Source organism: Photinus pyralis, unplaced genomic scaffold (assembly GCF_008802855.1).
Source record: "Photinus pyralis isolate 1611_PpyrPB1 unplaced genomic scaffold, Ppyr1.3 Ppyr1.4_LG3a, whole genome shotgun sequence".
In the NCBI taxonomy this organism is placed as follows: domain Eukaryota; kingdom Metazoa; phylum Arthropoda; class Insecta; order Coleoptera; family Lampyridae; genus Photinus; species Photinus pyralis.
In genome coordinates, this window is record NW_022170509.1 from 3,099,384 (window position 1) to 3,127,204 (window position 27,821).

At 37.2% G+C, this 27,821-nt stretch overlaps 1 protein-coding gene across 2 annotated transcripts; it reads right to left on the minus strand.

The window, feature by feature from the left end:
* Nucleotides 1-1,136: 1,136 nt before the first annotated feature.
* LOC116165310 (lysine-specific demethylase lid) lies at nt 1,137-27,574 on the minus strand. Of its 2 annotated transcripts, none has more exons than XM_031479625.1 (12): nt 27,240-27,574; nt 26,759-27,049; nt 24,496-24,712; nt 24,285-24,442; nt 24,059-24,232; nt 19,478-19,651; nt 19,150-19,419; nt 18,852-19,100; nt 18,476-18,804; nt 18,193-18,430; nt 10,066-12,309; nt 1,137-2,306 (listed from the first exon to the last, which is right to left on the minus strand). In XM_031479625.1, the coding sequence occupies exons 2-12, from the start codon at nt 27,035-27,037 to the stop codon at nt 1,800-1,802; spliced, it is 4,839 nt and encodes a 1,612-aa protein (XP_031335485.1). In that variant the 5' UTR covers nt 27,038-27,049; nt 27,240-27,574; the 3' UTR covers nt 1,137-1,799. The 2 variants fall into 2 exon arrangements, with proteins under 2 accessions (XP_031335485.1, XP_031335484.1); XM_031479624.1 differs by having other exon boundaries at nt 19,150-19,428; nt 27,240-27,573.
* Nucleotides 27,575-27,821: the final 247 nt, after the last annotated feature.

The window sequence follows — 27,821 nt, forward strand, 5'->3', positions numbered from 1 at the left end:
GGAGTCGACGACATCTGGACGCCATCCCCGAGCGTATTATACTAACCTGGAGATTTTTCAGTTTTTATCTATCTTCTTCTACAGTTTTTCTCCGATTGTTTTCAAATTGGTGTCGTCGGGAAGATCTTGTCAACGCGCACAACTCCTGCGTGGCGGAATTTTGTTTTTTTTCCTAGGGGCGAAATAAACCACCTTTTGCGCGGCGCGCTTCGAGGGGTAGTCGACTTTGGGCGCCCAAAAGTTTCTTACAGCGCGAATCGCGGTCTCTCTTTCTCGTGTCACTAATAGAAGGTCGAGCTATGTGAAGTACCCAAAAGTTGAATACGATTTTATGCCGGGATTTTAGCGAAATCTACCAAAATGTGAATTACGAATGAACGGGACGTCGGAACTGTGTATCGACAAAGGGAATGTGGTAACCCCCGACGAGATCTTACTGATGGTGGAATCGAAACTTCAAATCCGAATTGTTGCGGGTGATCATAAGTGGGTGTTGACAAAGGGAATATGGTAACCCCCAAAGGATTTTAATGATGGTGGAGTCAAAACTTCAAACGCGAATTGCGAGTGCACGGTAAGTGAGAAAATGGTACCTACAAAGTGAGCGTGGTAGCTTTCGGCAAGATCTTATTGATGGTGGAGTCAATATTGGCTAATAAAACACTGATCTGCCACACAAAAATGCGCTGAAGTCCCTTCGATCTCACACGAAGACTTTGATCATTTTTTTTATTTTTGTGGAAATGCGCTAAAAAGGTCTATTAATATACAGGTACCTACTTAAATTGTTAAATGTATGTTTTGGGCTTGATCCACTCCGACATTCATATATTCACATGTGAACAATGGCTATTTCAACCCAGAGTTAACGAGAAGCAAATATATGCAACCAATTGTAGAAGTGAATAACTTTAAATTTCTGTACAAGACATTTGCTACATTTTTATTTTCAAGAGTTGAACTACAAAGAGGTCTTGACAACTAAATATTGAAGAGCGAGTAACACATACCCAAAATAAATTTACATTTCATTTAGTTTTATTGAGAAAAAATATGTCTTAAAACCATACAGAATATATGAATATGTATATATTATATGAACGACAAAGGAAACATGCACATGGAAACGTCGTAAAACAAGATTAGTTTTGTACTGTTACTTTAGATCAATGAAATGAATATGATGTGGTGTTACAAAACTTTCACCACATGGAATCGATATTTACAGCTCAAACATATACAAGAACTATTAAAATATGAAGAATTAAAATAAATACCTACATTCACGATATATGTATAAATATTAAACAATCTCAAAGCATTATTTGGTACACCCATCCGGTTTGTCAAAATTAAAAGATAAAATGATAAAATAAAAATAAGGTTCATTTAATAAACAAACAAAAAATGTCATGGATACAAAAAAAATTTGGGCCCACTCTGAAATGGACATTTAAAGTGATGCAATGTAAAATAGGTGTAATCAAACATGCTTTGTACTAATTTGTAACATGAATTAATAAATTCTGAAAAATTAAACTAATTCTTATGATACGCTAGGTGTAAAACAGTAAATAATGTAAAATAAACACAAAAACAAAAAGCGAATAAAACAAATAATGGAACTCTGTAAAACTAATACTAAACATACATATAATCACTCGAAACTTTAAATACCTAAAAATTTGCATTATACCATTAAACCTAAAGTTATCACAAATCAATTACGTTAAGTGTTTATACAGTCTACAATCTAAAATACTTGCCAACATGCCAATAGGAAAACAAAACTTTAGGTTTTAAATTTTGTAGCAAATTATAGATTTCGCTATACCCTCCCTTTGCGTCGTTAGTTGTGCTATATCGGGCGAGTGGGGCGTATCCAACGTTTCGGTTTCTGGCGACTGCTGCAAACTGCCATACGCGGAATTACTCTGCGAGCAACTGATACAAATATAATCCTCGTCCTCATTAATTTCCTGCGCGGACAACCCCACGCAGGCCATATGGAACCACAGCTCGCAACCGCCGTCGCATTGCACCCAATCAACTTCCTGACCTGTCGGCAGAAGGCAACTCGTTGCGGCACACTTCTCGTCGATATCCTCTTCGTCTGAACTGCATTGAGTACGCCGAGATCTACCTTTGCGGCCACTTCCTTCGTTTCTTCTCTTAGCATTATCTTTGGGCTTCCTTTTGGTTTGTCTTTTTTCGGTTTCGGTTTTCAATTGTTTTATCTTCTTAAGCTCCGTCTCGTCAGAATTCCTTTTACGACCTTTTTTTGTGTCCAAATTCTTATTTAGAGCCTGTAAAACAGTACTTGTTAGAGTTTGGCAAGCGAATTTAATAATTACATTCAAATCGTCCCCCAAACTACCAGAACAATAATCTAAACATTTATTTTCCAAGTTACACCCTGCACTGCTAACTTTTAAAGCAATTCACCAGAATACTGCACCATAGAACAAAAGAAGGGATGGAGTATAAATCTCCAGCTATTTACACTAATGATTTACTCACATTACAAAAACCAAACATTACCTGCAAGTACCATTATTTAACCCTGAACGTACATAACAAATTTGTTTTAGTAAATATAATTGTTATTAAAAATGGTAACAATATTTATTATCGATTCAAAATATGAATAACACACATAATATGATTAGGACCAACACGAACAATTAGTAACAAATTCTGAAATATTGTAAAAACCGTCATCTATATCTTTGACTTTTTGTTAAATGCTGGAACCAAGGACTTGGTGACTGTTCGCTCGTGGGTGTGGTTTTTTGTGGGTCAAAAACAAGTTGTCGCACCCTGTGGGTCTTGGTTAAGTAATACTTAATTTCATCAAATAAGGGCAAATTTAAACAGGGTTGTTTCCATGCGGGTCTTGAGGTTTTTATTTGGTCTGGAATACCCATCTAGGCCTAGAGATCCCCCCAGCAGCGTTTAGGATACTATTTTTACTACTTTGCCTTCGTATGGAGGAAAATTCTGTCCCTCACAGAATTCCCAACAAAGTCTTAGTGTTGAGTTGCATTTTTAACTGAGGAATCGGCTAAAGAACTGGACATTGTGTCTCAAGCACTTCCTGTTTGTCGCAAGGCCTCCCTGATAACTTCGCGACTACCAGGGTAAGGTTTACAGATATTGGGTCCGCTGAAAGGACAGAGCAAAAGATTGCGCCTAGGTCTGAAAAAGAGACGATTGCCTACAGTCAATTTTACAAGGAGTGGGTACCAGGGCCGCTTACCAAAAAGAAACTACGCGCATCCCCGTTGCCCTGTGCTTGCAGTACTCATAAGTACTAAAAAAAAAGGAGGGAAGGCATAAAAAAATGTGACGACCAATTTAAAATACGGTGTCTACTGCCTCTGCCCCCTGATCCTGAAACCCTGAAAAAGTGTAAATTCAAACAGGGTGGTTACTTTATGAAGCGTGGTTGTGATTGAACAGTTTTAATCGTAACCTCGCAACCAATCCAAAATAATTGCATTAGTTGTTAGGTCTGCTTCTTCTTTTCCTGGCGTTATTCCCGCACAATTGCAGGGTCCGCTCTTCTACACAGCTGCCTCGATCTTCTCCGATTCATTGCATCTTTGAGTGCAGCGCCAACTGCCAAGCTGGTCCATCCATCATTTCCTTGGTCTACCGCGGGGGTGATGTTCAAGTAGGTTGAGACGCATCACTGTGTTGACAACGAAGTGCTCGTCACATGGCCGTACTATCAAAGTCGCGCCTAACGCATCTTCTCATCAATTGGCGCCACTCCCAAGTGATCGAGATTTGTCAGGCCCAAATTCATCCAAGCATGCGCATTTCCGTTAAGTGAAGTGCGCGCTTGTGTTTCGCCAATGCAGGTCAACGCTCAAATCCGTAGAGAGCAACCGACCAGACCATAATCTTGTAGACTTTCACCTATATGTTCCACTTTTATTCGCCGATCACAGATGGCGCCACCTCGTCCATGCAGCGTTGGTCCTGGCTTGAACGTCGTAGATGTCGCCGTCACTGCTGATAGTGGAGCAGAGGTATTTCAATTTGTTAACCTTCTTCGGGCTATCCCTATCGATGGAGATAGTTCCATTGTTCTGCGCCCTGCACTCCATATATTCAGTCTTTGCCCTCCACTAATTGTGTTTTCTACTGCTGGATTTGTTGTTGCAGTTCCGCGCGGTCTTCACAGGCGAGGAAGACAGGGACGCGGCAGTTGGATATCCGCAGCTACAGAATCCATAATCAGAATGAAACGAAGCGGCGAAAGGGCGGAGCCTTGGTGTACGCCAACGTTGATTGTGAATGGTGGTGAGGTGCCGGCCAGACAGTGAACAATGCTCTTTACATTTTTATAAAGTAGTTTGATCCATCGTATATACTCTTCTGGGACACCAAGAGATCGAAGTGCATGCCATATGAGTTCATAGGGTACTGGTTTAGCGATCGATTGAAAGCGAGCGTCAAGAATCCGTTCGAATATCTTAATCGCGAGACATAATAGTCTGATTGGGCGATAATTTGAACAGTTCACTGCCTGTCTTGCGAACAGTTTATTTTGCGATTGTGGAAAGTAAGCCAGTACAAGTTGCCCTGCTGGGGTGGGACCTATATCAGTGTTTCTCAACCTTTTTTTACTGGTGGCCTACTTGTGAATATTATTTCTCAGTGGCCCCCTCCGCGTTGACCGGAGGGGTCTGACATTTTTGAAATTTCAATAGGTAGCTTTATACGTGTTTTTAAACTTATTTATGCCTTTTTCAGACTGCACAATAATGTATAAAATATAGATCATTAAATGTGACATTTCAATATTTTGAACACTTTAGAATTAGATAAAAATTAATTTGAGTTGATTTTTAGTTATTAAGAAACCATTTTCACGCTGAAATATTTTTTTAAAATGCGTCTTTGAAAGTTGTGGAAAAACTAACGTCTATAGAAAAATAATCCTGGTAGGCGGTAGAAGGGTGTTAGAATCAATTGCATTGTGCGTTTGCCATTTATAAACATTTAAATTTAAACACGAACAAAGATAAATGGTTATTGTGGTATAATTTTTGTAATGACCATTTTTGATAAATTTATTTAATTTTAATATTTCAGTAAGATATTGTAAAAATGAGTTTTCGTGGCCCACTGAAAAGTTTCAGTGACCTACCAATATTCTGTGTTTCGTTCGTGGCCCCTGTTGAGAAACACTGGCCTATACTACTACAGTCCATCCTATTGACAGGTAAGACAGATTTTTCGCGTTAGGAGAGGTGAGCTTCTTTAAAATTCTGAAAGTGCTTCCATTCAGAAAGCATTACATCTTCAAAGTTCTACATATTTTTTATTTAAAAGGTGGCCAATCCTCTCTGGTGTATTCAGCTAGGTTAAGATATTTAAATCGTGCAGTAATTCCAAAACCTACATCTGAAGCTTTTAAACGATTTTACTCCTATACCTTTGTAACCTTCTTCAATAAACTTCCATTGGAAATTAGCAGTGAAAAAAGAAAAAATAAGTTTCTTTCGAATATTGTGGAGCAAGTTGTTCGGAGTGGAAGTTTTATTTATATTCATTTTGTTATGATTATAACTCCAAAAACATATTTTGTATTTTATACTTGTGTCATTTTTAGTTTTAAGGAGAAGCTGTCCTCTGAAATATCTCTATATAATTAAATAGTTGTATACTATTGTAACTATGATTCATGGCAAATATATTCTATTCTATTCCATTTACACTTTACGGTTGGCAGTAAGGAATGGTCATAACTTCTTATTCAGTGTTCATTTATAATAAAAAAAACACCTAGGACTATAGAAAAATTCTAAAAACAAATCCAAAAAAAACACTTTAAAGTTTAAAGGCAAATTTAGCAAATAGGAAAATCTAAACACCAGAAGAAGGTCACGATGTATGAACTGATAAAGTCCCCACCCATGCACAAATGTAGGTATTGCATTCGCCCAATACGTGAATAGGCACAACTACAATGTATGGCCACCTGGTGTCCATGTCGACGAACTAAAATGTACTGCTCTCACATGTCAATAAAAACCGTATGAATATTATAAACAATATTTACAATCCTTGCAAACTTTTTAATGTCTTAAAGTTTGCAATAGGCTCGCAAATAACATTGATTGTCATATAGCTTGAGAAATGTGTAACACTGTAAAATAATAATAAATGGCATATATAACATCCTAAAAATGTTTTGTATAAGTTTCTATTCCTCTTTTTTTTTCCTTTACTTACCTTTGGTGCAGTGTTCTGTCAAGTTTATTCTAAAGTTAGCAGCACAAAATAAATTCTTAACTGGAGCATTAAGTGCAGTATACAATATTTAACGCCAATCATGGCAGTGGGAACCGATCCTAAATAATCAGGCAATTGTGAGATTTGTATGGTCAAATTTACAAGGTCGGAAAAGCAATTTTGAAGGTGGATTTATAAACCTGCCCCATGTCAAAACAAATACTGCTTCAAATGATCTCAACTGAGCCTACCCGCTAAAAATATACAACACCATAGAGTAAATAACGTTTAGAGATTGTTGGTTTATAACAATTTAGCCATGCAATGCTGCTATCTAGTGACAAATGCTGGTTGCTGTATTCGAATCTGTTATATCCGTCTATAGGAGCCTATAAAAGAGCTTAAGATATTTCAAAGCTGAGCTTTAAATGAAATTACGTCATCATTCATGAAAGTTGCAACTGTAACTGTACTCCAGTGTAGGTAGTAATTCGAAACCGCTACATATTTATAGTATGAGTAAGTTCATTCACAAGGAGGTACCTACCAGCTGATTTCATTCTGTTTATCTAAAAATTAACTATCATAAAGATATTATTAAGTTGGATTATATCCAGAAGAATACCGAACACCTTAAAAAATGTTAAAAAGTTGAGAGAAAAAACTTTCAATTGTAAAGGAAATAAAACTTGCAATTTGTTAAGAGTTACCTACTCGATTCATAGAGGTATGAACATATTGCTACGGTCATTGGTATATCGTTGGATTCGTCTTGACACAGAATACAAATGGGAACGTTACCAATTACCAAACAGTCATATTTACTTCGTTAATTATGCGTAACAAACATTTTTTAAATCGTTCTGTTATAAAATGTCTCATTTCATTTATTTCCATATTAGTCCAGGCCACGGTGGTATAGACCTTTAATTATATACTACTGGATAGCGCATTCTTAATGATAGAAGAGTACAACCCGTGTTCGTGCAACCCAGATAGCTATAATTTTTCAGTGAAAAGAAATGAGATAAAAGAAGAAGTTAGCACCAATTCGAATTGCGCATGCCAGGCGTTAATAAACCGGAAACTAATGGCGTTGTCCGTATAACAACAGCTGATTCTTTGCTTTATACGTTATTTGGGCTCTACCTTTAATTAATCGTGGTAATTCTACGTAGTTTTTATCTTTGTAAAGAGAATAGTTCATAATATGCAATTAACGTGAAGGTAAATGTTTACTCCGAAAATAGATGTAACGATTTCAACAGTCCGTTTATTCCCGCGCGAAGTTTATACCGTAAGCATGCGCATAATGATTTGGTACAAACATAAGTCTATCTCTTTTTTTGGAACATACATTTTAAGTGAATGCGCTATCCAGTAGTATATAATCAAAGGTATAGACCACCTTATACCACCGTGGTCCAGGCTAAAAAGCTAGCTGCTAAAATTATTTATTTTAAAATAAAATTAGTTACGAGGCAAAATCGGGTTTTTCAGGCAGGTAAAATGATTATAAATTGGGGAAAAATAATTAAAACACCTAAATTTTTCCGCGGGTGAAACATGGCTTGTTTTATTATAAAAAGGAGATATTTTTGGGACCGTAAAGTTGAACCGTTTCCGAGATCTCACAAAAAACCACCTCTTTTTCAAGGAGATGAAAAATCTATCATGAAATTTATTCCAGGTTTTATATCTCAAATCATTTATTGCTTTGGCCGGTAAAACTGACGTTCTTATTGCGAATTTTGCAAGTTTATCAACAAACCCAACGCAATTGCATCAGCTGTAAAACATAGCCAGGAAGAAGAGTAAGTGAACAAAAACAAATGGTTCAGGAAGCGATTTTACTTCGAATTGCTTTTATTGCGGTAAAAATGCAGAAAAAAGGAAATACTAAAGATGTTTTACTAAAACATTGAGCATAAGGAAACAAAAGACAATATTTTAGCAAACATTAAAGAGAAGCAAGAAGATAGATTTCGAAAAAATCTTTATTAACATCCAAAACGTTGATTGATCATGTCAAAAATCGTGCACATCTTAAATCTGTTTTTCCAGTTTTTGGCGATTTTCTAGAAGTTTTTCTATAGGAATAATATTTTTTATTTTTGTTTATTAAAATATAAGTCTTTCCTAAAATTTTACTACTCCCCGCACCTCTGTGCGATGAAAAAAAATAGATTTTTCATCCCCTTGAAAAATATGTGAATTTTCAGAAATTGTGAGATCTCGGAAACGGTTCAACTTTACGGTCCCAAAACAATTTTCTCCTTTTTTGTAATAAAACAAGCTGTTTCCTTTTTCAAACCTTTACGACTTTTTTTCGCAAAAATAAGAACAAAAAACGGTTTTTCTGCGAAAATTAGAGGTAATGTGAAAATAGCGCAGATAGAAAAGTTGTTCATTTTTTTATTCCCTATAACTGTTACATTGAACATTTTCGCCTAAAATTAATAGTATTGCCACAAATTGCCAAGTACCACTTTCCACCCTCGGGATTTCACCCGCGGAAAAATTATTTTTCCGGTCCCCAATTTCTAATCATTTACATCCATATTACAATAAATCACAGTCGCAGAATGCAGAATTTTATGCTGATTAATTTTCCCTTTCGGAGTTTCTTGTAGCTTTACAAATAACAAACTTATGGTCAAAAACCGAAAAAGGTTTAGAAAATGCGCTGGCGTTCATTTATTTTCAAACATACGAACAAATAACTATTAACAAAACCCTTAGTAATTTTTTCTGAGCTTTCTAATGGTGCTAACTTAAAATTTTCATGACTTGTGGGTTTCGACTAAATCACATCAACTTTCTTATGTCACATTGGATTTTTACGTCACTCGATCGAGAACAAATTACAATGTGATCCAGTGATGGACATTTCCAGTAGGTAATTCCGTATTAGGTTTAGTAGGTGGTGGTTGAACCTTGGACATATCAAAATAGACTCAAAAGAGTTGAATAGACCGCTAACCATAGATTTTCTTTTGATAAAGCAATGATGCGATGGATAGAGAAGATCAAATTTCTCAAAGCAGCTAACAAGTCGCGTAACCATGCATTTTTCGAAAATTTTGGGAAAACCGGAAACTATTAAATATAATAGGTCGATAGTTTCTTAGATACCCATATCCACAAATGCTCCCAAGTATCACGAAACATGATACGGAAGAGACATCGCATTTTAATTATTGTTTATTGTGCAACCGTGCAAATTAAAAGATTTAGCGTAGATTACCGGATGAGGTCAAATTCTCTGGCAATCAAATCAAAATATAGGAAAGTACAGTAGGTTATTAAGCAAAACAAAACGCCAATATACCCCGATTAAAGGCAATTTTGCCGAATATTGCAAATATCTGGGTTTTATGTCTCCAATTAATAAATATTTATAGCCCCCAATTATGTAGGTAGGTATTTAAACATTGTCTTCATTCAATAATATAACCCTTTTTTTTTAATTCTTGACGCGCAGATGTTATAATAATATCCAGTCACAATGTAGACGCAAGTTATGAAAATAAAAACCATTTTGCTGGCTGCGCAATTTATAGGTATGCGTGGGACGTAGGACATGTATACGGTTACATAACTATATCATAAAAAGCTTGGTACTCGCGAGCTTTTAATTGCGAAGGTTTGAATCCTAGATGGAAAATAATACACCACTCTGGAATTAAGAGGGAGACACTTGATTCTTTCAATGGCCATCTATATTCAAGGATAGTCCCTAGCCGACAAAAATTTACACAGCGCGGTATCTCTAAACGTTGTTTACTCTACGACAACACCAATCTTAAAACTTACATCGAAATCGATCAAAACCGGTTCCTTATTTGGATCTCGTGATGCTTGGAGAAGTTTCCATAAATGAAGCGTTTCATCTAAAGAAATTTCTAAAACATCTCCTTCCATTAATAAGTCTTCTAATTGCTGTTTGGCTTCATTGGAGAATTGCACTGTAGTATCATTATTACAGAACGGATTTGGGAAATGTAGCGAGTACGCGTGTTCGTCGATCGCATCATCAATAAGAGTAAGAGATGATGCGGACGTCGACGCATTATCATTATTATCTAAACTATCGGTAGAGTTAAGTCCACTGGCGTTTCCTAATTCTTGAATAGATGGCTGTATGTCGAGATTTTTCTTTAGTTCCGTCGAAATTTTCTCGGATTTCTGTCGAGCTGCGTTCTCAGATGATTTTTGAGTGGCGAGGGAGAGTTTTGCGATGGCAGTTTCAAATTCGTGCTCTTGCAGTAATTGCTTCACCCGATCCTGCCACGTCATAGCACGTTCTGTTAAACATTGTAAGGCTTCGCCTTCTGGAATTCGGACGGATAACTTTTGTAACGACACTAACAAGGTGAGAATTGTTTCTAATCGGGGACGTTTCGTTCGGTAACACATTGGGCACAAAAATTTACAGTCTTTAAAACCCATACGCAAAGCGATATCGTTGAAGCTTCCGTTAAACTTAATATTAGCAATTTTTGGTAACACTACGCAACTGGAATGAAACCAGTCCCTGCATAATTCGCATCTCATCATTAAGCCGAAGGCACTGCGTTGACAGAGACAGAACTTAGCATCATCGCCGGGCACACACTGCTTCGCAGAATTCAAAAGTCGCAAACTCTTAAACCCTTCCAATTCGACCTCTTCGGCGTCCTTAAACTTATTCACGATATCCGTAGGTTCCATATCACTTGTGATCACAAATTGCGGCTCCTCCACTGCCTTTTTTCGATTTTTAACCGGCGACATCATCGACGGAGATCTAGGGCACAATACATCCATCAGCGATAACGCGGTCGTCTTCTTTAAGAATGTTCGACTGGTTTTGTCCTTCCATTCGTAAGCTGCCACGATGTAATGTTCGAGGTCGACAAGATCGGGTAAAGGTATCGGAATAAGTTGCCCTCTATTGTATAACTCCTCCAAGTTATTAATATAAGGGTAATATTCTGCCGCATTAATTTCCTCTAAGTTCTTCAGCCACTGTTTGATGTTCGTTTTAATTTCTTTAAGAAAAGACTCGTTCGGCAAGTGCAGCTCTATATCTTCCGCTTCTGAGAGTAAACTTTCAATTTCGCCGACGACATTTTGCGTCGGTGGATTGCTGAGTAAAGCATTTGCCCGTAAATTCCATTTCTCACCTTGTTGGAGGAGTGTTTTTAAAGCGGCCAACTCGCTATCTATACTTGCATGAGGTTTGACAGACTCGCTCGATTCTATCAACTGAGTAATATCTTCCAAAGTTACAGACTCCATCTTGGTGTCCCGCACAGTCTCCACCTCTTTTAGCCACTTCACCTGATTCAGTCTCGAACGAACGGCCCCCAAAGATGGTAACTCGATGCAAATTGTGTCCCCGTGCTCCAAACACTTTTCTAAAGCCGATATCGCGCATTCTTTCAATGGAAGAGATAGTAACTGCTGACCGGTTTCTTCAAATTTTTTCGATTCGTTTAAAAGTTCGCGAACAATTTTCGATTCATCCAAGATGCAAGCTAAGCTTTCAATTTCGCCAATAAACAATTCTAACTCTTCGAAATCTAAATGATATTTTCTGTCACTACAATTACGGGTACGAGTTCGTGCCATAGATGAGTCCAACTGGCGGATCACACTCGCACATTTCTCGGCATCATCTATGGCATTGGACAATGTTGTAAGCAGGTCACATTTCGGAAATTTCTTTTCTTCAGCTTCTGTTAAGAGACCTCGTAACTCGGACAATGTTAAAGTTGACGGTACGGCAGGATCCAAAGAATCTTTTACTTTACTTAGCCACACATCAAAAGCTTCGGCTTTTATCTTCAGCTTCTGCAGCATTCGAGGTAGTTCGTCCAGTGTGTAACGGTAACGCAAAGTGTGATTAGCTGGAGGACAATTGCATAAAGAGGCGTAGTGGCGAAGACAAACAAGCGTATCGGAGTTGCAGCTACAAGTTATAGCTGACAGGAAGCATGTCGTTTTGCAAATCTCGCACTGACGTTCGTCATCTGGAAGTAACTCAAAAGCCTCTCGTTCTGCACTGGTCACCCCCTGAAATTTGTAACAAATAATTACTCATGGAGCATTACTAAGTATCGTAATAATCATTGTAAATAAATAAACGGGAATGAAATAGTACCCTAACTTTTAACGAAATGTAACCATTTGGAAATTATTTAAAACGCTTCTATAACTCACCATTTTACCCTATAGAGGTCGCGCCAAACATTGCAACATCGGGCTTTGCGCCAAACCACGAGTCCGCGTTTTAAAGTAAAGCCCTCCTAGAGCGATTTATGTGGGTTTATTGTTAAAAAATGCACTGAAAACCGTTTTCAATAGTATCATTTTATTTTCAGTTGTTTTCTAGTAAAAGGAAAGTGAAGAAATTTGCAAATACATTCAAACCTTAAAACTAAGAAAGTACTCAAAAACCTTATCTCAACAGTCACAGTACAAATTTATTTATTTTTATTTACCATCCCTCTCTTGTTCTGGACCCTCAACAGGCTTGCCGCCCAATTGTAATTACAGAGTGACCCGCATAATTCTTTTTAGAGGTGTCTCTGCAGAAGGTCTTAAGTTGTTCTATACTACTCTGGTATTTATTTACCTTAAAAATTAGGAAAACTGCAAGAAAACCTAATTCGGAGTAGCCGGAAGAATGCTCGGAACTGGTCTAAGGTAATTTCCATCTCCGCCACAGATGAAAAATTCACCTCAATCCAGGTTCGAACACCCGACCTCCGGATTTATAGCCCAATGCTCTACCACTGAATCATAAAGCCGGTTTAGCATGCTCTAAACAAACATACGTTTCGGAACTGAAAACTGTGTTACAATATTTTCGGACCTAGTTCTGACGTTTCTGAGAGGTACTGTTCTCCACTTTCATCAACCAGCTGAAATGGCCGAGTGGTTATGGAAAATTTCTTACTGCCAGTCCGTGCGCAACCTCTCTAGGGTTAAATAACAAAAACTGTCTAACAATAATAGTATTCTTTTACGTTATAATGATACCCAACTACCTCTTAAAAGGGATAATTTTTTGAATTGTAATTGTTAACGTAACTTGCTCAGTAATTTACCGCAATTCCTACCATGTATGAGGAACTGGCCTGAACAGTGAAGTTGTATTGATGTTTTCAGCCGCTACCCTTCTGATTGCGACGCCTAGTGCATATGTTTTTGATCTTGGACTTACTGCCACAAGTAATGGCCCTTCAGGCATTAATTAGTTAACCACGGTACCACAGTTTAGGGGCGTGCATGTTGTTTGTTACAGATTCGGACTCGCTTCCGGAGAACTCCCTACAACGCCCAAGTTCATTCAATGTAAAATTATTATACACGGGCACACGCAGCAATTATAAATGACTCGGGCTTTTTTTTCCGTTTACAATTAATTTAATGAATACAAGTAATGTATACTAACATCATGGATGGACTGGTAAACCTCCTAGCCAGTCTAGGCTTTGACTGCATAATGTATGCAGACGCCCTAGCAGTTGTCATGAAGGGCAACCATGAAACCACTCTGTGTCACATAATGCAGTATGCGTTCGCTACAGTGCAAGAATGTTGCGGAAGCTACGATTGGACATGCAGGAGCTGTAGTATACCCCCAGAATGCAAATAGAAGTCATGATGGACAAAAGCTAACTTTGCCTCAATGATTTATGTCAAAATCTTATAGGGAGGAAATGGGGACTAAATCCCTACTTCTCCTTCTGGCTATACACCACTGTAATTAACCCTATTATGGGGTGGTATAGTGGCCCAAAGCGGAATGGGAAGCAACCCAGACTCAACTAAACAGGCTGCTTGTCGTGAGTATTACTAGAGCAATAAGAACTACGGCCACAGCTTTCATGGTCTTGCGAGGTTTCTTCCCTCTTTACTTAGTGGCGAAGAAGGAAGCAGCAAGAGGAGCAATTAGAATGCTCCTAAGTGAGGTGCGAGGAATCCACAAAGCTGCAAAACCTTCCAGGATTTCAGACTACATGACTCGCCCAATAAAGGCCACAACAAGCCCTTTAAAGTGATGATCCAGGACAAGGAAGTCTGTAAAAACAGTCCACAATTTGAGCAAGGAGCCTTATGCTGATACACAGATGGCTCCAAGTCTAAGGAAGGGGTGGGAATACGCATAAGGTGAATTACGCTCTATTAATGGCGTTAGATCTCCGAAAACGTGTTGAACAGCATCAGAACTATGTGTCATAACATGCGGAAGGACAAGTCAATCACATTCCTTTGGGTAACGAGTCATGTTGGCATTGAAGGAAATAAGAAAGTAGATACAACAGAAAAGCGCGCTGCCTCAAACGCTGGTGGATCCAACACATATAAACCTGGTAGCAGCAGCTGTAATAGAAGTGGTCTGAATCATCAAAATGGTAAGTGTCCTGCATATAATCGTTATTGTAGTAGATGCAATTTAGGGATATTAATTTTAGTGTTAATTTTTTGATACCAATTCTTGTTTATATTTTCTTCATTTTTGTATAGTATGGTGTATGTTATCAAAATAACACAAACCACAAAAGTGAAGCGCTTATGGCCTCATTTTTCAGTCAGTCTGTCCGTCGTTTCCCGCTATAGACCTCGTATCGACGTCGGGTTTTCGCTATATGTGTGACTATCAAAAACTATATTTGGTATTCTTGCCAAAAGTCGAACAAAATCGTTATTTATGCAACAATTTTTTTTTTGCTAAAACCAAAACTCTATTGCCTGATGACCAAGAAATGATTCATGTATATTTTTGGCGACCAAAACATTTTTGGGGAAAAAGTTTCAAAATTATTATTTTTGTTGGGAAACTTCGACTTCTGGTTTTCGTTATATCTCCCTCAGCAATGCGCAAACGCAAGCGCTTGAATTTGAATTTGCCTTAACGCGCCAACGTGCAAGCGATTGTTTTGTTTATAATTTTATATTACCACGTTCCCTGCTGACTACTAAAAAAAATTATTCTGTGTAGTGTTACGCCATAAATAAAACACCTTCTTTTATTTATGGTGTACGCAAACACGAAGTAATAATGAGCGAGAACGCAAATAAGTTAAAGAAGAGGTATGGGTTCCACATACTAAAAATGAATATTGTTGATTGCAAAGATTTTACCTAATAATTAGTTCCGCTCAGCTGTTTGCATGTTATTTAATTTTTAATTCACAGATATGTCTTCATTTGTACGTTATGTGGAAAGACATTTACTAAACAATGCACACTAAAAATATTCACTTCTGAGGTTGGCAGAGGTTATGTTTATTATTTACCCCTACAAGTATATTTTTTACTCTTAGATTTTTACCCCTTACCCTTACAGTTCGAAGCAAATTCAAATTCTAGCGTGCTTGCGGTTGCGCAGTGCAGAGGTCACTGAGGGAGTCACTGTGATACGGAGACGCAAGTGGCATCCATCACATCGTTGCCTAAAATTGATTAAAATCCTTATTTATGCATTTATGATCCATGTGTATTTTTGACTACCATGTTGATGATGCAATACAGGCAACGAGACGGCTCACCACATTCTCTGTGAGTGTCCAGCACTTGTCTGTCCCTGCAGGTGACCCAAAGTTGGCTCCAGCGACAATTAATCGTGGGGTATAAGAAAAAGGTTCAAAGGAGAAATCTATGTGCGAGTGACAGATTCACCCGTCTGCTCAAAATCCATCCTTATATAATAAAAATGAGATAAGCATATTGCTTTCTTTTCTCTGTAAGGTTGTCTCACTCTTCTCTTCTTTACACTAAGACCTACCTGCCATCAAAGAGTAACTAATAATAAGAGATGCAGCGTCATTAAATTGTGAAATAGTTTGAATTTACTCAGCGCTGGGAGGGCGATACCCTGGCCCTCTAGTAACTGAGTTGAATAACTAATATGTACCCTAAAGTTGGTGAGATTATAGGTACCTGCAGCAAAACGGTAACATTATTCATGGCAGTGTTGCCAAAGATACTCTCCATAATTTCAAAGCTGTGTGGGCAAGAGTCTGGTTACTCAAAGCAATGCGTATCAAACTAACAACAACATAAATTGTCTCGCACTTCCCCGGTTATCACCTTTCAGTGCGATCATAAATAAAAAATATAACCTGCCACCTGTTTAATTCTTTAATGATCATATTACTGTCCTATACTTACTCCCATTATTTACATAAACTCGTCTTTGTACTTGTTTTTTGTTTACATCTGTCCTCAATCCATTATTCATATGCAATCAATATTTGATACTGCCAATCCCCTAATTATATTATTAATTATTTCTTCCAGATCGTTTATAATTTGTATTTTTTTTTATTTTTTATTTTTTTTTATTGCCTTTATTTTATAGTGGGCGGAGTGTTAGCTAATTAGCTATTCTCCCCACTCAACCCACTATACAATCACAAACAGCCATGCCGTACCTGGGATTCGAACCCAGGACCCTTGTAGCCAGAGCTAGAGCTACTAACGTAAAACTCATCTGAGCTACGCAGGTTGGTATTACTGTCTGTCTCTCCGTGTACACGATATCCTTGTTTAGAAACGTCCAATCGCTTTGAAAAATGGTACACATAACACATGTAACATGTTCTTAAATAAGAACTACTGTTTTTCAGCTACGTAGACCATCGGGTCAAAAAGTTACAGTCCAAAAACAATTTCAAGGATGGTTGGGTATCAGTTATATCGGATTTTTGTATTAATTTTTAGTATTAAAATTTCGCGATGGCTTACTGTGTATTTTACGAATGCAACATCCTGTATAATTATGGAAATGTGCAACTTTTTGATTTACCCGACCATGCTACACAAAAAGAATTTGGGGGTCCATTTTGAAAGTCTGGTTAAAGAAAGAATGCGCAAGAATCTCTATAGCTAGTGCCACTTTGAGTTCATTTATCCCCATTATGGATGTTGCAAAAAAATCTTGGCATTCGGGGGGACTATGGTTAACGCTAGCATCCCATTACTTCAAATAGCAAGCGCTGTATTCATCAAATCTAGTAGGTACCACAACACTTTGGGTTCAGATCATTGGTAGAGCAAAATCTTCATTGATTCATTAATTTCGCCGCGGAAACTTTAAAATGAGTTGGGAGTTGGCTTTATGCAAAGTAACACAACAGAGAGACAGATCGACATCATCGAGATTTTGTTTGATCCGGATTCCAGGGTGCTTCAAAACGTGTATTCTCGTAAAGTGGGGAGTGATTTAGATTTTCCATTGTGTTAATTCCATAGAGGAAATACAATCATACCGAATGCCGAAATCATAACAGTAGTAAATTTACCTAGGTATGTAGCAAAGAATACAAAATTAAATTATGTATCAATGGTATGTATGAAAATAACGAGGAGTTCAAAGGTCGCTTTGCAAAATAATATTAATAAAGATGCATGATGTTATGGCATATGGCAACATTGCAAATGGGAACCTACAAGGCATCGTCATCGAGGTTAATTAATTAATAATATTTCATGTGGTTAGGCAACACATTTAACAGATAACTATTTCAACGAAACCTATTCCGTTGTACTTCCTATTATTAAGTATTCTTTGCTGCCATGTAGTAAAAAAATATTACTAAAAATTATACCGTGTGAATAATAACCACTTCCTATAGCACTATATATAACATTATTGGTGGATAATAAAAGAATACCGCTTGTCTATTTTGGAGTTTTGGCCTCCTAGTGACGATTACATGACATTAAAACATAAAAAAATGTTGCTCCTTCTTGAAATATAGTTGCTTATGGAGATGTACACAATAACTACAAGACAGTTAATTTTTGACAGATCGATTTGTAGCAATTATTAACAATTGGGTAAAAATTAATATTTTAGACATCCCTTCTGAAAAAGGCTAAGACAGCTTTCATCATTTCAAACTGACATAATTATGGAGGATGTAGGGATCAAAAAATACAAACCCATTCAAGGAGTGTTTTCCGAAGCTTCTTTTCCGTATCTACCATTTGAAGCATATCTTGGTATGTGGTCGCCGATATTAGAGGACTCAATTTGTCAGGTTCACATGCCATTTTGCACACTAATTCGTCGTGGGAAAATACGCAGAAGCGACGCAAATGTGAATAATGTAGAACACATTCGCGGCCCATTTTCAACCAATCGGCTGGCGCAAAATTGACGGCTTCTGCGAAATTATACCTGCAAAAATCCGTCAGTCTGGAAGGTTAAAGGGTGAGGTTTTACCCTTGATTGAATCCCGCATGGTACGCTCTTGGGAATGTAACGACAAACTCCCCTGCACGTTGATCAGTTCTGAACACTGGCACGCCAGCATTCATTAAAATATTTGGATTCATTATAGTTACTAGTTGGTGCAAGAGATCTGGTTGAGAATGGAATAGCTCCGGAGCAGCAAGCTTCATGGTCTCTTCAAACGCAAGGGCCTTACTTCCAGGAACGCCGTACCAGGTTTTTGGTTCACCCCAATGCAAGTAGTTTATAGAGTAACTCCAGTGATCTTCATTATGCCAACAAAAGGTCGCAAAGCACATACCAACATACATCCAAGGTACCTAAGGCAAAGTTCATACAAAACTGTTCCTTGTCTAATAGTACCCACCTTCATTCCTGATATATCAGCATGGATGTACCCCAAGACGGACCCATCTAGGACGGGCAAATTATTTAAATTCCAACCAGAGTACGCGTACTCCAAATCGCCTGGATGCAAATTGAGCGAAGTCGCAGTGGGAAATCCAGATCCATGATCCATTGTATGTAAATCAGCCCCATATTCAACAGTCACATCCTCATCAATGGAAGACACAATTCTCCAAAATTCCTTTTCGACCACACCAGTCGGTACAAGCTACAAATGGGATTACGGACAAGCTCGCAACACAACAACAACCACTTACATGAACTGGCATATTAAAGTATTCAGATTTAAACTGATCGGCCATTTCGCCAAACTGCTGCAGACTGTACTCACGTTGAGCCTGTTCAAAACCAAACGCCTCCGTTGGTTTGGACACCTCAACCGCAACACACTGAGGACAACGCCAATCGCCTTTGGGAATTTCCGTTAAAGGTGGCATCAAACAGAACGTATGGTAACTGTCATCGCAACCATCGCACAACAACATGCACTCCTCCACATCACCTCTATCGCAATTATGACAAATGTACTTAGCCAACTGCAATAAGCATTTTGTGTCTTTCTAACTATTAACATTTGCTACTCACAGGATCAAATTCGTACAGCGACGATTTCAGTTTCTTCTTCACTTCGTTTTTGCGATTATTAAAACCGGCCATCTTCGGACCGGCGCCGTAAAATTGTAGCCGCTTTAATTCTTTATTTTGCTCACTGTCCGAGGTTTCAGCCGGGATTAGATCACTCGTAATTTTCGCTGAACACTAAAGAAATTATTTAAATTATGTTCCTAGCCCAATTCCGGGAAATTTTTGAGGAATCTGTGCTTGAAGGTCTCCTGATGATTGTGTAATAAAAGTCCTGAGCGATTTCGATCAGGAGGGAGTTCGGGTTGTGGGTACAGTTTTGTGATTGATATTGAATACCACCCATTTTGATGTAGGAAAGAGTTGTGATGTTATCAGTTCAATTACCACATTGATCCTTGCCAAATGAGCCATTAAAAATTGCCAGAAGTTTGAGGACGTTGATGTGGTACGTTTTTTCCTTTGGGGAGCATCAGCCGTAGGTTCTTTGTGTTCTTATGGATATTGTATCGTAAAAAACTGCAGATGTTGTTTTTGATAGTTGTAGAAACTTCGTCATTGATTTGATTTAATTTAATTATATTTTGTCATTAACTTTCGGTTATGAATGAATACTTTTTTATGTTATTGACGTTTTTAAGTTTAGTGTGGATGTTGAGCAATAACATTTATTATTATTATTATTATTATGGTCGGTGTTTCTTGTCAGAACTCACATCAGCCTGGTTAACTAATCGCACGGATTAAGTTTTGGATTTAGAGAATATAGGCAACTGGTGATGCACATGTAATTCAATGGGGCCTGCATTGCCTCTGAACTTCATTCACCATTTCATAAGCAAGGGGTGTATGATCGGAAAAATATGTATTAGGTAGATAGATGTACAGAGCATAGTTTCCATACAATATAAACTGATATTTTGTCCATTAATATATGTTTATAAAATCTAGAAAACATGCGTCAAAAGAGTTCATACTTTAGGAATTAATTGCAAAAATTAGGGAGCATTTTAAGCAATACGAGTGTATGGGATCGGTAGCCTGAATACTTATCTATATTTTGGCAATTCATGTGAAGCTCAAAAGTTTTCATAATAAAAGTGGTGAATGAAGTTCTGAAAAATGGGCATGTAAACTGGCGAAATGGAAATAAACTACGCAACTGTGACTAATATCGCGGTCAACAGTGTAACTTCTTTCTCACAGAGGGTGCCACCAAGAGTTTTATGAAATCAGTAAAAAATACGATAAAGACATATGAAATAAGCGCTTATATCTTGCGATGGACTCGTTCTTACTTTTTAACTAGGCTAGTACTGTGTAATGGGGATAATAAAAGACAAAAATTTACGAGCAAAAAAAACTAGCAGGCTATGTAAGTTGCCTATGTTAAATCATTTAGCGATTCTCTTTCAAGGTTGACCAGATCGTGTAATAGTAGGATTTGCTGACAGCAAAAAAAAATCATTCCCTGGTATTTTTATTTTGTCAACTCCTTGCTTCGATATTTATTTGGTTTCCCTGTCCTATTCATTGCAAACGGTGGACCCTCTACCTATCGTTGTATGAAATAAATAATAGAAATGAGGATAGGTGACATTCCTTTACAACAAATATCAAAATTTTACGTTATTTTTAGAACAAAGGGTTGTTGATGTCTGGCAAGCGGCGACCTTGTGTGGGTGTTTATTTGTAATGCGATTTGTTTGACCGTCTCCCTTATTCTTTATCTTTGCTTATTGCAGATTAAAATACCGTAAATTTATAATAATAATTCGTAAAAACGCAAGAAACTACTACGTACGTTACTTAAGACAAAGTTTTCTAGGCATATTTTACAAACATTAAAAAAATTGATGTGTACATTTTTGAAATCAGAAAAAAATTCTCTATCAAATGACACAAAAAGTAAACATTACTTCCATAAGAAAAAAACAAAGTTGATGATAGTTAAAATGTCGGATTTAAAATTTTAAATTAGCATCTTGTAGAAGGAAAAAAGTGGCCATAATAATGTGTCATTTATTATTAAATATCTTTGTAAATAACTTCAGTAAAAACAAAAACGATTTTCAAAATTTAGTTTTTTTCCGGATATCTCCGAAAGTAGTCAGAATTTTCAGTTTCAAAACTGCATTTTGTTAAGCATCAAAGTACACAACTTTGCCAAATTTAAACTACCTACCTATCCTATCTCTTACAGTTCCCAAGATACCCATGGTGGCCCTCGAATTTGAATCAGCCTGTATATTACTAATTTACAAAAGACCATCCCTCGAATTTAAGACATGGGGAAGAGAGATACAAATGGGTATAAACGGCTAAAAAAATTTTAAAAAATCGGTATACCGTATGTCCCCGGATTGACTTTACAAGAAGAAAAACTTTTACTATATTTTTTGACAAAAATGCATTCTCCATAAAAGCTTTTGCTTGTTCTAATTCGAAATTTCCCTACCGTTTCAGAAAAAAATACAAAAAAAAACGAAAATATGGTTGAACTTTTTCCAAGTTCTAAAAGTCAAAACGCGTCTCTACTGTAATAACATTTCGTTAGTTACAAAGTCTTCGTTACCTGTTATTTGAATAGGCACTAGGCTCGTTGATATAACAAACACACTTCGTAATGACATTGAATAAAAACCTCTTTATTCAATGGTAACAATGAAAAAGAATTGAATTTCCAAAGGTGTTTTCTTAGAAATGTCGCCTTTTTACCGTTAAGTGAAGGAATCGAGAGTTTTACTAAGCTAAGGGGCCCTTCCAAACAAAAAGCCCCTGTCGCCACTTGTGAACCAATTTTACGACCTTAATTTTGAAAGTCCCCCATGCCAATAATTACGCGATTTTTACTTCGGTTCATTATTCTCCTCAAGTTATCTGCGGTAGAGAGCTAATTATAATTTTGTTAACCTAGCAATCTGTAAGGAGCCGTGAACGACCTTGCGTTTGTGTTTTGTATCTTCTTGTCGTGTGGTTATGCAAATCAAATTGCATTTTGTTTAAAGCTCCCTCTGCGTTATTTGGGGCCCACTTAAAGAGAGTATAATGATTTAAATATTTGTATAGAAAACTGCTGTAGTTACGCTACTCATTATTAGGTACCAGGACAGTCTAACGAAAAAAACTTTGTCCTTTACTATGGGTACTTCTCTTTTCAGGCAATCCCAGCCTTAAAATCAAGTAACGATTAGTGTTTGTCTGTATGTCATTCGTCAAGTTTTGTCAAGTCCTATATTTTATAATTTTATAAATTTAAAAAAAAATTATTATAATTTTAAAAAACCATACATTCAGGAAATAAAGGAATACTATGTAATTCATACTTACCAAAATAGCTATTGATACACCGATAATAGTTTGGCTCCACCAGTGTAGAAGTTGATGTGAATGTGACAAACGCGTTCTAATTATCTAAATGTTAGATATTGTTCTCTAATATTTTTGTAGGGGGTATACCGAGACAAGCAAACCATTGAGAGTAGCTAACGCGCAAATGGAACAAAGATTTTAAGGCTAGGTTTCTCATAGAGAAGTTCAAACCGCATTGTTGAACTAGTGCAAGTTTCTCGCAGTTTATGAGGAATCCTAAAGGGGTAAACATTTGCAAGGCATATGAGACGTTTTGTGTGCATTCCTCTTTTCGTACCAAAGATTAAAAAATAGAGAACATACGAGATGCCCTGTTGTTGTAGTTGGTAGACGATAGGTTTTAAAGGCTTTGTAAAACAAAAAGGCGTGTAACAGAGAGCCAAAAGGACAACAGTTTATTCTTAAAAGCGAATCGTAAATAACTCTGGTGCTGTAGAGCTACCAGTACTAAAAAATCGCAGGGGCTGAACTCTGCCTGTTTATTTATTTATTTATTGTCCCTCTTGGTCTGGACCCTCAACAGGCTTTCGCCCAATTACAGAATGACTTTACTAATTAAAAGGATCAATAAACGATCATTATGTTGCAATTTACATGAATAAATAAATACCTCTGTGTTTTCCTGCATTTGACAAACTGAAATCTAATGGAACTGGGCAAGGTCAATCAATGAAGTATCAGAGTAAATTAGACATGCCCCGTATGTACATCTTAGAAGCATTTAAACAGAGAAAGTCAGCATTGAAAGTGTGTGTTTTTATCTGTGATAATAGTAGGTACTCAAAACAGTAAATATCGCATGTCACTAGACCTACACAACTTCCTTTAATGCATCGTACAATGGAACATTCAACTTATAAACTCTTCGCTCTTTCATTAGGAGTCTAGAGGGTGGTTTTTTATTTATGTGTGCATGGTATCTTAGTGTTGGGGTTCGTCAGAGTGAATACAACAGTAAAAAAAATCAAATGTACCCCAACATTTTCGAAATTGTGCAAACGTAAACCAGGTAATGATTTAAAGGGAAAAGGAAAAAACAGCAAAACTCCCTCTCCTCCCGCCGGCAGCACCGAACTAGCTCGGGACTTTATTACACCAGCATCGGGAAACCCTCCCCCACACATTCCCGAAAAAATTTTGTTGTGTGTAATTTTGCGTTAGAAGTAAATACAAAATGACAAGAGAAATAAACAAAATGAAAATAATACCAACCTCTGGTGCACAGTCAGTTTTTGCTTCTTTATCCGGTTCCATTTCGTATCGTTTAGAACGTCGAAAATGTTTATCCGACGGGGGCTTGACCGTCATACGGCCAACAATACCATGCGGTTTGTAATCTGTGTCTTTTTCCAATTTGACTGACTCAGGTGGGTCGGATTCCATTTTCTAAAAAAATGCACATACACATACGAGATCGCATTTAGCTAGATTCACTTACGATTTTAACCGACTTTCCATCCCGAAAAATATCGTACGGGTATAAAAGCCTGTCAAAGTGCGACTTTAAAATGGTACCAATTCCTTTGCCCGTCGGGTATCCCATCAAGGCGGCGATCTTCGACCATTTCCTCTCTTTCGTTACGTGATCCGATCCGCCTAATGGAAATGGCAAATATTAGCACAATCTGGTTGGTACAAAACGACTTTACCTTCTTTTTTAACTAATCGATGCAGTGTGTATAAATCTAACGCTCGTTTTTCAATCATGGGAATTCGCAGGGAGGATCCCTGCAATTCCCAAAACTTTGCAATTTGATCTAAAAAATTTAATTTTATTCTAGTTTTGGCTTCCAATTCATTAAGTCTTTGGATACGGGGTGTGAAACGAAGTTTATCTACGTCGACAGCAAACGGCGGTTGCCAATTCTGTAATTAACAAAAATAAAGTAACTCCAGTGTACAATTTTAACTGAAACACCTAGGTATACAGGGTGTTACGAATTCGGTGCATTAGCATTTTAATGTAAATAATTTGTTATAAAAATTCCTATTACATTTGGAGGTATCCGAATACTGTTTTCCCCAAGTTACATTTTTCTTACGTCAAATCAAGAGGGAGAAGACCTCTTGCATATACTTCAAGACACAGGTTCCTGGAGAGGAATGCTTCAAAATGGTACCTGAGCCAAGTAGAATCTTGCTAATTAATGTGCGCATGTGCAATCAACTTTCTTATTTATGGAGATATTTCTTTGAAATTGTAACCATAGATAGATGCTTCTAGTAAGGAAAAACATAGTGTACTGATCAATTGAAATGCACCAAAGTTACCTTAAAAAACATATTCCCGATTTACCACTGGGCATCTGGTAAATTGTTGGTTCATTCAGATTTAGCGCAATTTGTCAATTAAATACTTACACAGGATCTTACTGCATCGCTAAAAGCCCAACATTTGGTGGGACAAATAAATCTTCTATGCACACAAACTAAATATGTCAGGCTGATAACATGAAGAATAAAGTAAGGGTGTCCGCCACTAGGGACAAGTCATCCTACAAGAACGTAATCACAATGACAAAGGCTACAAAACACAAATAGAAAGAGAAAATGACAGACCCCGTCCAAACCATAATGGACACCATACACCACCTCATCAATGAAGCCATACAAAAACAGTGAAAACAGCAATGAGGTAATTAATAAGCAGTCGACATCGAATAGCGCCACAATTTTAAGTACAGGGTGTCCCCCTTTTGACACTTATAGCATATCTCTGCAATTGTTAGTGGCAGATCAAAAAAGTAATACGAAGTGTGTCATATTTTGGTCGAGATTGCAGTGTATCTCAGCTATTTTTAAAAATAGAGGCTACCTGTTTTCGCTACCCTTTAAAAAATGTCAACTTTAGGTCAAATCCCAAAAATGGTGATCCAAAAACCAAAACTTGATTACTAATGACCTGCGATTGGATGCATTAACGTGATAGAGAATCCAATCGACGATCTCTGGACAAACACGATCCTACTTCTGCGTAAAATTGTCTAGTGACAGTTTGACCAGCTACAAACTCTCTGTATACTAATCCTAATGAGATACAGGACAAAAAATGAAATCTCATTCCGGTACAAATTCAATATGGCACCCATAAGAAAAAAGAAAGTCTGTACTTTCTACAACTACAAAAATTCGGACATTAGTTTCTCCAAAATAAAGTGTCCATAGCAGGTGTATTCAGAAGATTTTTCAAAAATTTCCAATGTGTTTTATTAGGGCCCCCATTTAACCATCAACTTAGTCTTTTTCCTTTTCACCCATTATTGAAACCTATTTAAAAAAACGCATTCTTGTAAGAGGTCAAAGTGCTGAGATCTGGAACCATCCCACTCAGTCTGATTGGTTAAATTGGCACAGTGAGAAATACAGCTAAAAATGCAGATTCTGTCTTTGGATATCATCAGGCTACTCAATGCCAATGCTCTACAAAAATCTGAGGATTAAATTTAAAATGAACTTACAACAAGGTACAATGGAGGTATTGTCCACAACCATGGGAAATGAAATGCTGATATCATCCCAGTGTAGGATTACAATTGTATGTAACTCAACAGAATTATTCCAAAAGTTGCTCAATAAGCAATCATGTCTAGAAATTTGAGGATGATTAATCTCAATGCATCTGTATATTCTTTATACAGGATTAAATACATTGAACTTAGCCCCTTATTTCTAGAACTAGTCAGTCTATAATTGGGCAAAAGCCTGTTGAGGGCCCATAACAAGACAGGGACAATAAATAAATAAATAGAAATAAATAAGTTTGGGCTCAAAATCTTAGGACCAGTCTTTTCTTGTTACCGTTAAGTCTCTTTGACAGTTAATTTCTACCGAAGCAAATACTTAACTGAACCATGAAAAACTTGCCCAACAAAATGTCAGTGTAAACAAAAGTGAATAAACAAAAACACTTACCGAAGGAGGTTTAATTTTGCATATTCCCGTATTTTCAGCGACCGGTCGTATTTTATTAATATAAGCGAGCGGGTCTTTGAACTCCTCTTCTGTGGGGTGAAAAACGGGCGCTTCGGGCGGCACCTCAAATTCGAACATTTCAAACTTGACAAACGGCGACACCGGAGGTGGTGAAGACACGGGCGGCGTTTGATCAACATTCTGTCGGCCGTTTGGACTTTCTTCGACAGCTTCAACCATTTTGGGTAGCTCGATAGTCTCTGCTTCGAACATGCTCATGGTGTCATCCGGCTGATGGAAAATAACGATTGTCAGAGCAAATACTTACATAAATAAGAGAGTGTTGTTCATTTATCAATTATTCGATAATTGCACAAACACACTTAAGAAATGGGTAATTGTTATGAAAACCATAACTTAGAAAAAATGAAATTCTCCAGTATTGGCGAGTTTGTAAATTAAACATAGAAACAACAAGTACCTGTGAAAACTTTCTTCAATTATTAATCACATTTATACACAGAAATGGAGTCCTTTTACGGTGAACACAAAATATTCTTTACAACTTAATTCCGTTTCCCCCACTCGTCATTGATTGCAGCCATGAATGCCACAAAATAAACATTGTTTTATTCATAATTAAACTTAAGAGAACACCATTATTAACAAATCGGCCTTTTTAACACATCGTCGTCACAATTTTCCATTTTATTTCACAATTACCGTACACGATTAAAGATGAGAAAATTATTAGCAGCTCATATTGGGATAGGTTAGAATTGTAGGGCCACTACGTGACGGCCAACGGAACATGTATTTGGTGGGGTTAATTGGAAAGCAAAATTTCGAGAAAATTTTACTGACTCACTATAGAAGTCTGGTTCACACCACACCTCATTTTCGCGTAGAAAAGCTGGAATCACACCATGCGTCAGTTCTATTTACAAACATACTACAACCGTAAAACGTACACAGGATGTCCATCGTTGAACTAAGCCCCTAAAGTTTACAATGAGAATTGCACCAATTATATCTTTCCTTGTTATACAAAATTGTCCGTGCA

Excerpts from the sequence above, each read along its gene's own strand:
- LOC116165310 (XM_031479624.1), bottom strand. The coding sequence starts at position 27,037 with ATGAGCATGTTCGAAGCAGAGACTATCGAGCTACCCAAAATGGTTGAA. Across the intron at positions 18,431-18,475 it reads CATGCGGGATTCAATCAAGG|GTATAATTTCGCAGAAGCCG; the intron begins GTAAAACCTCAC and ends GGATTTTTGCAG. Across the intron at positions 2,307-10,065 it reads CGGTTTTGATCGATTTCGAT|GCTCTAAATAAGAATTTGGA; the intron begins GTAAGTTTTAAG and ends ACTGTTTTACAG.